The sequence below is a fragment of the Panthera uncia genome, assembly GCF_023721935.1.
Source record: "Panthera uncia isolate 11264 chromosome D3 unlocalized genomic scaffold, Puncia_PCG_1.0 HiC_scaffold_8, whole genome shotgun sequence".
Classification (NCBI taxonomy): domain Eukaryota; kingdom Metazoa; phylum Chordata; class Mammalia; order Carnivora; family Felidae; genus Panthera; species Panthera uncia.
In genome coordinates, this window is record NW_026057586.1 from 83,157,520 (window position 1) to 83,171,931 (window position 14,412).

A 14,412-nucleotide genomic window follows, 5' to 3' on the forward strand; every position below is an offset into this window, starting at 1 on the left:
ATGTATTCTCATGTCACCTGCCTTCCTCACTTCACTGAAGAACTGTTCTGTGCACCTTGTGCTTAATGATAAGGAATTTTATATGTAAGATGCCTGTGTACTTCCTCCTGCCCTTAGAAAAGGAATCTAAGCGGTGGTGTAGTGTTTTTTCTCCTAAGTGTCGGCTGAGTTTTAAAAGTAACCAATCAAACTTGATTAGAACATGTGTAAGCATCTCCTCATTGAAGATTTATGTACTATTTTCTGAGTTTTTTAAAACTAAGCGATTTTCCCAGTTTATTTTACGGTACTGGCTGCTATTAAAAATATTTGGAAACATGTTTTAGAATAACCTGTCTCATAATAAGCTTGGGTACTATATGCTGAATTTTTTTCTGATATCCTATGAAAGTCTTACCCCAAGAATAATTTTTTTTGCCTATGTGAGGAGTGTCTTTCTTTTGGAAGATGCCATTTTGATTATAAACTTTGAATGATACCTGTTCTTTATCTTATTGGAAATGTACCATAATTTCCTCCTTAATGACTTGAGGGTGGGGACATTTTTTGAAAATGAGTAATGGCAAATAAGCTCAGCTTTGTGGTATCTAACACTTTGGTATTTAAAGCCACCATTTTAAGAGGGACTAAAGGAATCCACATTTGTTAGGAGTACATATCCTTCATTCTGTAGAGCTGTTGTAGCCAGGAACAAGCAAAGATGTATGCCTCAAACATAAACCTATAATATTTACAGTTTTTCTTTCTTGTCCGTTAGGGAGTTAACTGGCTTCTCAGTCTGTGTAAAGGACAAGGAAGTGAGTCAAAATACGTCTAAATGAACGTCTGTTAATGTATGGTAAACGCCACCACACATTTCTTCACTTTTTAAAGGAAAATTCCAGTGTGAGATTATTATAGCTTGGTAAATCTTCAACTTTTAAAAGTAAACATATCAACATACAATTTCTCACTCAGTTTTTAGAAAATGATGACTGCTTGTGTTTATGGCGTGTGGCTTTGTGATGTTCCCAAGTAAGGATCTGCTTTAAAAAGGATTGACTTTCTCATAGGTAGTACTCAAAACTCATTCTTTTGAAGTGACAGGTAGTTTAAAGGGAATTTTAATATTTGTTGAGACAGATGATGTGTGGGTCATAGTTTGTTAATAACAAGCAGTCAAGAAAGGATCTTAAATTTAACCTTTTATTCTTTTCAAGTATTGACACCAATACTGGAGTTTTCCTTTAAGTATTTTCTTTTGCATTTTCAACATAGCCTAAAATGGAAAAGCTGAGGCCAAATAAAGTTTTATTTCTGGTATTTCATTATTTCATTGTTTGAATCATCAGTATGGATTAATGCCATACTAGATTGTTTTATACACTGTAAGTCATAATTGGAACAGATGTTCTTCATCTTCAGAGCCACTCTTTTGAGTAAATATCTGGCATACCAGGCTACAAATAACTGAAGAGATTGGGGATTGATTGGCTTTTTTTCTTTTGTGTGTTCATGTTGACTGCTTCCTTAGGTTAATGACCTGGCAAAAATTGCTGTGTTTAAGATCTATTAATTTCAAATTGGAATGTTCTCTTTTTCTCCCTGTAGTATTAAGATCATTTACTTTTCCCTGTAACTTCTACATTCTTCGGAACTTTTAGGTTTTCTCAAATTTTCCTTGTTGCATTTTTAGGGTTATTTTAATAGAGCTTTACTGAGTTACATATTTGAATTGTGCTAAAAATGCATTTATTGGATTTAAGTGATGTAGCTAACCTTTGGATCATTGTCACTTCTAGAAGTCAGTCAGAGTTTGACTTCTCTAGCATTACTTGGAAGAGTCAGATAGTCAGATAGGTCCAAGCTTTAAGCGTTAGAAAGGCAACAGTCTAGCTTCTAGAATAATTGTCAGAAGCCAAGTATGTAACTCTGTATCTGTCATTTCCTTTTTGGGGAAAATTCATCTGGTCTTTCTTAACAAGCTGTGTTAAGAATTCCTCTCTTTCTTATGCCTCAATATAATTGCATTTAAAGTATGTAAACTTGAGCACTTCTAGGTAGTTCATCTTCTAAAGATCAAGAAAGAATCAAGGTAATTAGATTTCTGTAACATTTCTCAAATATATATTACTCCTATTTCCAGGGGCAGTATCTTTGGTCTAGATATTACTGGACCTTTTGTTTGGGTAAGTGAGAGGAATTTGACTTTCCTCTTAGAAATGGGAGGACCTAGGAAAAGCAAAGGTAGTAATTTCCTCTTTGGTTTAAAGAATGGGATTGGTCTTTGTTTATTTCCACTGAGCTATGGGTAGATTTTCCAGTAAAAAGTAGAATAGTAGCTGGTAATAAAAAATCAGGACTTAATTGGTGGTGAGATACTTTCTTTGCAATGTACGCTTATCTTACTGTCTTGTGTTTTTGTTTGTTACAGATAAACATGATGCTGGCAAATCTATACAAGAAGGCTGGTCAGGAGCGCCCTTCAGTCACCAGCTATAAAGAAGTGCTGAGGCAGTGCCCATTAGCCCTCGATGCCATTCTAGGTACAGATTATTCTCAGCTTATTTCTATGTAGTGTTTACTCTCTGAGATGTTAGTTCTCAGTCTTGGCTATACATTAGAATTTTCCCATGCCTAACTTCCAGAGAGTGATCCAGTAGATTATTATTGTCATGTATTTTTCACACATCAAGAAATATTAAGTTATGGTTGTTTTGCCATCTGCATCTTGCTCAGAATAGGGAAAGGGCACCTTGTAGTCCATGGAAAGGGTAACTTATTGCTTCTTGCATTGCAGAAGAGGAGAGCTGTGCCTCACTTTATTTCTCCTGTTTTCTGTTGGATTAGGTTTGCTGTCCCTTTCTGTAAAAGGCGCAGAGGTGGCATCGATGACAATGAATGTGATCCAGACTGTGCCTAACTTGGATTGGCTCTCTGTGTGGATCAAAGCATATGCTTTTGTGCACACTGGTGACAACTCGAGAGCAATCAATACCATTTGGTGAGAGACACAAAGTTAATTCAGTTTTCTTGAGCCCCTTTGCTTGTATGGAGATCTGATGTATCTAAATTAGCAAAATAGAGATAGGAGATGCTTATCTCTTGGTGTCGTAGCCTATTGTCTTTAGGCTTTCTTAGTCTCTTAACGTACTTAATGGTCCTAAAAGTAAGAATCCCTGCTGTGAGGACCTGTTAAATGTAAACTTTGACCAAGTTCAGCTCTGTATTTGCAAAAGTGGTAACCCTTGTAAAGCAGATTGTCTTAGTGTGTCATGCTTGAACCTGGATGAACATCTTCTTTGGACATCCCAGGAGCATAAATTGCAGCATCTGACCTGGGTTGTTTCTGTAGAACTGGGATTTTCTTTCTAGTCAAGTAAAGTCCTGGGACAAGAGACTGGGTCTTGTGTTATATGAAGTAATTTGGTTGAGTAGTAAGTAGCAGTCACTTGTGAATGACATTACATTTAACACCATGTTGTCCTCTGAAAACCTGCAACCAAAAAGTTCTTTCTAGGTAATGAGAGATTTCTGTTCATTCTGAATATTGGCTTTCTTACCCTATGTAATATTCTTTAAATCATAAACTCAGAATGAGAAAATATAGTGAATATGGTTTGTTTTAAAAGTTTTTATTATGAAATATATATACACAAAAGAGAATAGTACCTATATTGCCTGTCACCCAGATTCAGCAACTAAGAGGATTCATAATAGATGTTAAGGGTCAATGTTTAATATTTTGAAGTTCACTAGAGAAAAAGTCCTTATTGCGAGATAACGTGGACCTGCTGGGAAGCTTAGCAGATTTGTACTTCAGAGCTGGAGACAATAAAAACTCTGTCCTCAAGTTTGAACAGGCACAGATGTTGGATCCTTATCTGATAAAAGGTAAGTAATTCTTGAGGCAGGGTGAAAGTACCTGTAGAGGGGAGGATCAGGAAAGAAAGGGAGAAAATATAGCATGATCTTCTGATACTAGTTTTCATATAAATATTTTGTGGAACTTATTGCAGTAGCCTTTTACCTTTTTAGAGGTCCTGACACATGTCTGTAACACTTGAGTAATTCCATTTTGAGCAGTTGTTTTTGCTTGAATTCAAGTGTCTCCAGACAGATCATTATTTGGCTCTTTTTCTTTTGGGAGAGGTGATATCCCTTCCTTATGATTTGTAAATTTATGGTGTGCCTGACTGGGAATTTGGATGGCATCCCCAAAACCGTAATATCCTTTTAGGGAATGTAGCTTCACTGTGTCCTTATTATAGTTAAAAGGCAGTAAGTGGATAGACATTAAGGAAGGGATGAGATGATTAAAGGAAGTGATTAGGAATGAACAACAAAAAAATCATTGATCTGAAAGATTATAGCTGAAGGAGTGAGCCATAGGGACTTCCAAAGGGTGAGTGTCCAGTGACTGGCAGCAAGTGATGGGTAGTGGGAAATAATGTCTGATAGATAGGCTGAAATCTGCTTGTAAAGTCCCAAAAGAGGCCATCAGAAAAATAATGGCCTGGTGACAATAGTTAGTTCTGTAGACTCTTAAGCCATGAAAACAACAGAGCAGGGAGATGAGGAAACAGATCCAGAAAGATGAATTCATTTGCCTAAGGTCTCCCTTCTGTCCAGTGCTTATTTCTCTCCTCAGAGCTGCCTGTGCCCATGATGAAAATGGTGTGTTAGAAATACTAGTCTGGCATTAGTTGACAGCTTGGAGTTGAAACCTCAGGCCCGAGTTTGGGGGTCAGCAGGAGTGTTGCAGTGATCTTGTCATGAGAGGCATTTTCCTTGGAGTCTGAAGGGATAACAAGGGATGAGGGGGGTGGTGGGAGGAGCTAGGTGACAGCAAGCATGCTACCCTTTTTATAGAACGTGAGTGAGAATAAGCAGGGAGTGGGGTGATCTTAAATCAACTGGACTCCAGAAAGAACTAGATGCTTTTTCTGGAATAGGCTAACTTTTTCTGAGACCCACTGGCATATTCAGTGTATACTCTTTACTATGCTTAGGCCTCTTGGAGAAGAGAACTTAATGCTTTTTTTGGGCCTTTTCTGGATATGAGTTTGGATAGCTATATATCATGCCACAGGTTGTAGGGATGAACAGTTCCCGAAAATAATTGGCTTTCAAGTTGTGAGGTGTAGTTCCTTTACTCCTTTGCTTTTTTGCTAGCTATTTATTTATTTATTTAGAGTGAGTGGGGAGTGGGGGGAGGGAGGGAAGGGCAGAGAGGGAGAGGGAATTCCAAGCAGGCTCTGCACCATCAGCACAGAGCCTGATGTGGAGCTCGAACTCATGAACCATGAGATCATGACCTGAGCTGGAATCAAAAGTTGGACACTTACCGATTAAGCCACGCAGGTGCCCCTCTACTCCTTTGCTTTTTACATTTTTTGGATGTGTTTTGTCTTTTTAATAGTCATGTTGTAGGAAACTGGGAATGCCGGTGGGAGGAGCTCATGATTGTGGAAAGGGCTCAGACTGAGCCAGAGCTGGGGCCTCAGTGGGGACTCTGATGAAGGCTGCTGCTCATTTATAAAGGACTCCTGCCTGCTTTTTAAAAAAGCCTCTTCCTTTCTAGGAATGGATGTATATGGCTACCTCCTGGCAAGAGAAGGGCGGCTAGAGGATGTGGAGAACCTTGGCTGCCGCCTTTTTAATATTTCTGATCAGCATGCAGAACCCTGGGTAGTCTCTGGGTATGTTTATGCATTCTCTTTTCTTTCCAGGTTTCAGTACATCCTTTAGGAAATTGTGGTGCCTCCCAAATAGAATATAGGTTGAAAACACAGATTAAGAGATAATCAGACTTAGATTTAGATCAAGGCCTTTGACGTTGGATATATTAGTTACCTCTCTGAATCTCTTTTCTCATTTGGAAAATGAGGATTTTCATGGGGCAGGTATCAACTGAGACAGTGCATCATGCTTAGCACTGGAAGCCATCAGTGAACAGGCTAAGAGCTGCTGCTTTGTTATTTACTGTGGCTTTATAAGTTCTCTAAATATCTCTCACCTGATAACATATCCAGACATCAGGTTCTTTTCCATAATTTTTCCTTCCATATCAAGATTTCTTCTTAAAAATAAATATTTAGGATTGCCTGAGTGGCTCGGTTGAACGTCTGACTCTTGATTTAGGCCCGTGACATGATCTCAGAGTGGCGAGATGAAGTCCTGTGTCAGCTTCCACACTCAACGTGGATCCTGCTTAAGTTATTCTCTCTCTCTGTCAAATATAAATAAATGAAATACAGAAAATGGGTTTTTTGGTACCCCCTCTCCCCTCAGTATCTTAGGTTAAACCTGTAATGGTTTGCAATAAGGATCAGGTAGCATGCCTTCTGTTTGGTTTTTAGATGAAGTTTCTTTACCATTTTCTTTTAGGTAATTTTTTTTTTTTCTTTCCCTCCAGGTGTCATAGCTTCTATAGCAAACGTTACTCTCGGGCCCTCTATTTAGGAGCCAAGGCCATTCAGCTGAATAGTAATAGCGTTCAAGCTTTGCTACTTAAGGGAGCAGCACTTAGAAACATGGGCAGAGTCCAAGAAGCAATAATCCACTTTCGGGAGGCTATACGGCTTGCACCTTGTCGCTTAGATTGTTATGAAGGTAAGATGAAAGCTATAGATAAATAGTGTGTGGCATCAACTTGGATGGAAGGTTTTGTTAGGCCAGCAGTTCCCAAACTCTGTTGTGTGTTAGAGTTCTCTGGGGGTACATTTTAAAATCCTGATGCCAGGTCACTCTACTATAGTCTAAATCAGAATATTGTGGTTGTGCGATAGGCACAGTATTTTTTTGATGATCCCAGGTAATGCCAACATGCACGTAAGTTTGGGAATCACTGCATTAGGCATTTATTAGGCATTTTAGAAATCATTTAGGATTTTCACTTGAACTTTAGAATTTTTTTCTCATTCTTTTTTTCTGGTTTTTGGTGAGGGTGTAGTTGGGGTAGGTTTTTTTGTCCTATTTCTGATTGTTTCTCAAACATGGCCCACTCCTCAATGTGAATCTCTGTGCTGGCAGTATGCTAGAGTGCTTGGTTGTGTCTTATTTTTTAACAGTTCTCTTACCTCAAGCCAGAAATATTACTCATGGGGTAACTCCATATCCATATGACAGTGTCGGTTGTGGGAACTAGTCTGTTCATTGTGACCTCCTGAGTGGGCACGATCAGGGTCAAACTTTGTTTTGTTATGTGCTATTTTAAGTACATGTGAACTGACCCTAGGAGTTAAAAGGAGCTGTGCCAGCTTCAGCAACGTTTGGTGACTGAGTCACAGATGTTAAAATAGATCTTACAAGATGCAGTTCCTCCAAAAGCATATTTTTATAAGAATTTAAAAATAAACCCAGGAGTCTAGGAGTGACTTGTTCTTAACAGGAAGATGAGTTTCAGATTTGAGAAAGAAAATTTGGAAGTTGGGGTAAAGAACAAATCTGGTTAGATATTCAGAGAGCTTTGCCTATTGTGGATTTGTTCTTAAAGTGTCCCCAGTAAATCAGGCTTTTGGTTCCAGTTTAAATTTTTGATCCTGAAACTGTAACTTCCCAAGCCTCTCAGCTGCTTTTGTCACGCTAGTTCCTTTCTGCTGCATGCCTGTTTCACAAGAGCCTAGGAATGCAGTTGAATAACGAACTCCACAATATTTGGACAGAGGATAGTTAGAGTCACTGGGGGTGGAGGACCTTCTGCAGGCCAGCTTCGTGGTCTCCCTGCACTCAAGCTACCATTTGGAGTTTTGAATCAGGATGACATTATGCTGTCCAGTGCTTCTTGCAACCTCCAGCTGAGCTTCCTTTATTGGCAGAGGCACTGGATTAGTGAAGTGCATTCTTTCCATTTCCTTCTGAAGTTCCAGTGGGGGCTTTAGCAGGGAAATAAAACTACTCAATACATAGTTGAAAGAGCCGTATTCGGAATCCAACACATTGACCCGAAGAGTTAGGTAATTTCTGTTAAGTAACCATAGTGTGTGGTAGAATGTGCATGCACAAATATTATAAATGCTGCTGGGGTGGAGGAGTATGCAGAGAAAATCTGCCAGGGATGTGTGGGTTTGGAGTTTAAGCTGTTTTTCTGTTTTGATGAGTGCTTTGTGTCAAAAAGCACTTCCTCTGTTCTCAAGTTCTTGGCAAGAAGAGTTGAGAGTTGACTCTGCTTGAAGTGTCCCCATAGGGCATCTTGTTGTGGGTATGATAAGAGGCAGGAGCTGCCAGTCTTGATTTGATGTATTTGGCCCATCTGATTAAGTATTTTCCATCTAGGTTAGGGAGACGTTCAGCAAATGTCTTTTGAGATAGCTTTTATGTTTTAAATGAAAAGTTGTCCTTCTCTTTAGGTTGCTCCCTAAGTCTGTTAGTAGAAAACTTGCCAAACTTGTAGTTTTGTAGAACTGGATTTCACTTGGAACTTAGGAGCTCTTCCATGTAAGCCTAGGACTAAAGGTGACTGAAGACAGCTGGAAATCAATAGTTCATTAAGGGGCAGTAGAACCTTGGGTTTTGTTGTCAGCACCATCTCTGTTTCAAGTAATGATTAGGGTCACGTTTGTTCCTCTATCATTCAGCTGGGCTGCCTACATGCTTCAGTTTACTTACGTGTGTTTCCTTCGCTAACTAAAGGTGCCTTTGCAGTGCATGCAGCCTTTTTCCATATCCCTCAAGTGCTCTGGGGAAGAGCACTTATTCCATCTAGACTACTCTCCAGTCTGATCTCATCATCAGAGTTTTCCCCTGGCCTGCCCTTTGTCTGAAACTTTGAAGGTTTACAATCTGGAAGGCTGTCAGAGTGGAAGCATTGCTTGGAATGGTAATGTGGTTGAGCTTTCTGTGTTTTATTTTTTCAGGTCTCATTGAATGTTACTTAGCTTCCAACAGTATTCGTGAAGCAATGGTAATGGCTAACAACGTTTACAAAACTCTAGGAGCAAATGCACAGACCCTTACCCTTTTAGCCACTGTTTGTCTTGAAGACCCAGTGACACAGGAGAAAGCCAAAACTTTATTAGATAAAGCCCTGACCCAAAGGCCGGATTACATTAAGGCTGTGGTGAAAAAAGCAGAACTACTTAGTAAGTGTATCTTATTTACTTCCCTTTTGTCATTAATTATATAAAACCTGATCTCATTGGATTTCCTGGTCCCAGCTGGTTACAGATGACCAGTCAGGTGTGTGCCTTTTTACAGTAGGTTTGAGTCCATACAACCAAATGTAGCTGGCTTAAACTGGCCTGGATTGGCAGTGACTGACTTTTTGAGTGGCTCAAACCAGCTATACTTGGTTGGTACCTGTTCAGCTTACTTTGATCTGGTTTTGGTTGTCCTGAACTAGTTTGGGCTGAATATAACTGGTTTTAGCCAGCTTGAACTGTTTTGACCCATCTGCATTTGCTTATGACTTCCTTTTAGCTTTGGTTGTTTTAGTCCTAATTTATGATAAAGTCCTGGGTTTGGGCTAGTTTGGCAAATAAAATGCATTTTGGCTTTTTATTTGAACTTAGGTTAAGAGTATATTTTTCAAAATCAGAACTCAGGCTGTACATTTCCTAATAGAAGAGGAATTCATATGAGCTTGTTCTTATTTCCTGCCACACCACTGTTCTCTTAAGGACATCTACAAATAGACTGTTGGATTATAATCATTGTTGTGGTTTTGTGTATATGATTTGAGATGGGAGTATATTTTCAAAACGTTGTGTAAGTAGGAAAATGAGGGTCTTTTTCTTTTCAGGCAGAGAACAGAAATATGAAGATGGAATTGCTTTGCTGAGGAATGCACTAGCTAATCAGAGTGACTGTGTCCTGCATCGGATCCTAGGAGATTTCCTTGTAGCTGTCAATGAGTATCAGGAAGCAATGGACCAATATAGTATAGCACTAAGGTAGGCACTTAGCCTCCCATGGGGGGGAAGGTCAATGAGGGGTAGAAGAGGCAGGGAACTATGTAACAGGAGTTCTGGAAACACACACACTTTTGTGCCCATGGTTGAAAACAGAGTAATGATAGTAATGGTAGAAGAGTTATTTGTGAGTTCATAACTTCTAAAAAAAATAATAATTTCATAAAGTATATTAGCAACATTAAAGAACTGTTTCACTCCTAACCAGCCCACACCACTATATCATCAGTTTTCATTTGTGTAGATCATCTTCCTGGCCTCACCCATGCATAAACGTATTTTTATAGGGTATATGTAGTTATATATTTTATATTCTGCTTTTTCAAATCAAAGTATTGTAAGTACTTTCCCATGTTTCTACTGTAGTAGTTAAGAACTTAAGCTCTGAAGTTTGAATACTACCTTCACAACACCTGTTATATTGGGCAAGTTACTAACAGATTTCCTTGTCTATATCTACCTTATTAGGTATTAAATGATTAAATGAGGATTAAATTATTATTCCATGTAAAGCTCTTAGTGCTGTGCCTGGTACATAGTAAATACTAAATAAATAGTGGTATTCTTACTGTTTAACATAGAAGTGATTTCTTTGAGGGTTGTCTCCGTGTCTATAAAGTTATGGTGAAGGCCTGTCTTTAATCGAGTCTGATCACATCCATTTACTTGTTCAGCAGTTGAGCACCATGCATGTGCCTGGCATCTCAGTAACCACTGGGTATGCTGTGATTCCGGGAGCTCTCGGTCTCAGGCGTGCAGACTGATCGATGCCACGTGCTAAGTGCTTTCATAGCAGTCTCTAGAAGGCAAGGTGGGAGCCCATAGGGCTGGGAGCCCTGGGTGTGGGTGAGAGCTGTATGGAAGTTTTCAGGGAAGAGGTAACAAATCAATCTACAGTTATGTAAGTAGGAACAGGACTCATTAGAGGTGGGATTTGCTAGAGATTGGACACCCGCTGGCCTTGATGGTAACCACAAAGGCAAGAGGAAGAATTGCTTAGAAGTCAAATAAATGTTCTGGAGCCTCTGAACTTTGGGGGTTTGGGCATGTGTAATGACTCAGCTGCTAAACTCGAATGCTTGGGTAGGGGGGTAGCTTTGGGTCCTGGGGTCTAACTTAGGAGTTGACAAATCTGTTCCATGGTAAGCATGATGATTTGATTGACTACTGAAATGCTGATATGGTTAATTATGTCAGAAGAATGTGAAACACCTTAACTCAACAGAAAAATAAGTATTTTTTTTGTAACTTTGTAGCCTAAAAATCTGATACTGTTAAGAAATTACATTTGAATTTTTCTGTTAATGGTGGTTTGCTGCTTTTTCATTTGTGTTATCTAGTATCTTCCTCTAGCAGAATGCTGGGCTAATAATGTTTAAGAAATACATGGAGAAAAACTGAAATTAAGAATTCTAAAAATTAGGACAAGACGCCTTTTTTCACTTCTAGTGGTGGACTCCCTCGATCCTGCCTGTGGAACCACAGTTGTTTGGAGAGGCCAGGCATTAGCAGTTTCTCTGTGACTGGGTGGTCATTTCACTGCCGTGCCAGGGAGATGACACATCAGCCAGCAAGAAGCAAGGCAGAGATTCAGGCCTCTCCTTTGTTTTGTTGTCCCCTAGTTTGGACCCCAATGACCAGAAGTCTCTAGAGGGGATGCAGAAGATGGAGAAGGAGGAGAGTCCCACGGATGCCACTCAGGAGGAGGATGTGGACGACATGGAAGGGAGTGGGGAAGAAGGGGACCTGGAGGGCAGCGACAGTGAGGCGGCCCAGTGGGCTGACCAGGAGCAGTGGTTCGGCATGCAGTGAGGCAGGCGGCAGCTCTGTGGCCACACTGGCCTGCCCTGCTCTGAGCACTTCCGTGGACTGAAGGAGCCCGGAGGAGCCCGCTCTCTGGGAGGACATTGATTCCGCATGTAATTGCAGCAGGGGTCTCTGCCCCTCGCTCCGTATTTCTAGTAGTGAATTCATTTTTAAAAACTGAGCCTGACCAACCTTCCATCTATCTCTGTCCTCCCCTGCTCCAGCCAGGGAGGATCGAGTGAGCTCTCTGGGAGGCCTGCAGATGTGCCAGGGCTTCTGGGACAGAGTGCTTTTTATATAACTAATTTCTAAATCTGAAAGCTTGAGGAATAGACAGTGTTTTGTCTGTGACATTGTGGGTGAGTTTAAAGGAGTGACTTGTCACCCAGAGCAAAAGTGTCCTCTCCCATGTCAGACAGCAGCATGGGCTGGCCCTTTCAGAGCGGGTTTCCTGTCCCGGAAATCATCATCCTGAGCTGTCCAAACTTCCCTAGTAACCTTGCTTCCTTCTGCAATGTTAGTAATGCCTTAAGCTGACAGTTGCTATTTTGCAGAACAATTTTCCTATTTGCTAATCTGGTAACTTGCCTATGAGCCTGGGCCGGATCTGAGAAACAGGTGTGACCTAGAGCATGACCAGAGGCACACCTGGGGTAATTAACTAATAAAACTGTTTTTTGTACAGTAATGGTGTTGGGTTGATCAGAATGGAAGCCCTTTATAGATTCTTACTTTTTTTGGTCTCTCACAATGCATTGATTCAGCCCCAGAATTATTTGCCATAAATACACTCCCTTTCTTCCCAGAGTTTTGGGAGCCAGGAGGATTGGTAACTTCAGGTAACATTGAGCTAATTCATCTATTTGCATTTTTGATTGGTTAAATTCCCCCGGGGGGTGAGTCTTTGGCCTGTTTTAGACTGGTTCCTCCCAGTTCTGTCAGAAGCACTAAAGTCTGTGTATGGTTTCAGCATTCTGTCACGGGGTCAGCAGGGGGCGCGTTCCCTGGGCTTGGTGCTGGGAGAGTTCGCCTACCGTCTTCCCCTTGTTTCTTCAGATGCAGTGCTTTTCACTATATCCTTAACTTGGAGGCGAAGGTGGGGAGAATGGCACAGCTAACCCCAAATTCTCACTAAAACAAAATTATTCAAAGGTGGTACAATAGGTGATTTTGATGTAAATGGAAAGTTCTGTCTTAAAGTGTAAAAACCATGGACATGTACGGTAGTTGAGGAGCTCAGAACATCTGATAACTATAAGGGCAAAAAAAGTTACTGTTCAAGTATCTTTCAGTATGAGACTTAAAGCCTGGGCAGCACCATTTGATCAAGCAGTTTCTAAAGAGCCCAGCCAGCAGTTGGGGTCGTTCCAGGTGAGCATACTGCCCCGAGAAGGCACTGCGTACTGGCCTCAGTGCTTGCTCTGGATGTAGCTTCTTGGCCTTCGCCTTGCCTCCTAGCAGCTGTTAACCAGTCTGTGCGTTGGAAGAAAAGGTGAAACATCTTTGCCATTCCCCTGGCTAGGGGAAGAAGCCTGGCCACATCCAGCCTACATGTTTCTGCATGTCAGGCTTGTCACTGTTCCCTCTGAGGTTCCCATGGGGTCAGGATGTGCCTCAGAGCCCAGGCCCTGCACATTACCTTCTGTCAGCCCCAGCATGTTCCTCTCCCCTTTCTTGGGCTGGCCCTCAGCTCTTCTAGGAGCCCCTGGATCATCCCCAGCACCTCCATCCCACCAGCACCCTGGGCTGGATCCCTCCAATCCTTCCCAACTACAGCTCCAGCAGTTCTACCCTGACCATGTCAGTGTCACAACCAGGTTAGAAGAGGCGACTGAAGCTACATTTTGAGAGCACCTGATGTGGGATTGGTTCACATCAAAGAATGGGAGGAGTGTGACTTGAAGATCTCACCTGGCATTGCTGCTATCACTTGGTCTCACAAAAAAATCTTACGAGGGCAGGGAGCTCCATGAAGCAGGGACAGAATCAGGCTGCCCAGCGCTCTGGTTGTCCCATTGAGCCACCTTCCAGGAGATGAAGCATCTTGACAAGTGATGGCCTCCCAACTGCTTACAGTCACCAGAGATATTCTGGTGTCTGGAGTTTCACACACCATTATGAGGAGAGGGATGTTTTAACTGATCCTGTCTTTTAGCCCAACCACTTGCAGCTTGATCATAGCACTGGTTTGGAGTAAGGCTACATTCTAAAAGTCCCTGCTGTCCCGCTGTCAGAGCTGCAGGTCAGGAGCCAAGTAGTTAGGTTCCTTGGTGTGGGCTCCCATATCTTCTGGGCTGAGGACTCAATAAGCCCACAAGGAGTTGAGTACGGTGCCCATTGTGTATCACGTTATCATTACTAGGGTAAATGCCAGACTGCCAGTCTTCCCCTCAGGAATTGGGGGCTGATGGGATCACTCCAAAGCCTTCTTGCCTTTTTCTCCTGGAGGTCCCTCAGCTAAGTGGAGAGGCAGGGTCCTAAGGAAGGGTGCTCCCTGCCCTCTGGCTTGGGTTCTCACACTCTGAACTCTTGCTATGTGCCAGGGACCTGGCAGATCTGGTTAATGTCAGGAGCTTCTCAGGAGCTCTCCTTGCCAGCCTTAGTTTGGGAGCCACACTCCTGCCAATGAGTTCTTCCTCGGAATGAGAACGGCTTTTACCCAAATCTGTTAATTCTCAAATTTGAACATACTTCTCAGTGATGCAGATTACCAGGC

At 41.5% G+C, this 14,412-nt stretch overlaps 1 protein-coding gene across 4 annotated transcripts in view; it reads left to right on the forward strand.

Annotated features, from left to right (window-relative positions):
* Positions 1-14,412, forward strand: part of ANAPC7 (anaphase promoting complex subunit 7) — a 43,077-nt gene that overhangs the window by 7,168 nt on the left and 21,497 nt on the right. For 3 of the 4 annotated variants that reach the window (XR_007455239.1, XR_007455240.1, XR_007455241.1), the window contains exons 4-10: positions 2,414-2,525; positions 2,830-2,983; positions 3,731-3,873; positions 5,564-5,681; positions 6,398-6,594; positions 8,838-9,062; positions 9,722-9,872. Coding sequence is in view for 1 of the 4 variants with exons in the window: in XM_049619354.1 (XP_049475311.1) it covers positions 2,414-2,525; positions 2,830-2,983; positions 3,731-3,873; positions 5,564-5,681; positions 6,398-6,594; positions 8,838-9,062; positions 9,722-9,872; positions 11,513-11,702 (1,290 nt within the window). In the remaining 3 variants the exon portion in view is untranslated. Of the gene's footprint in view, positions 1-2,413; positions 2,526-2,829; positions 2,984-3,730; positions 3,874-5,563; positions 5,682-6,397; positions 6,595-8,837; positions 9,063-9,721; positions 9,873-11,512; positions 13,964-14,412 lie in introns of those variants that run through there. The other variant, XM_049619354.1, reaches the window with a different exon arrangement.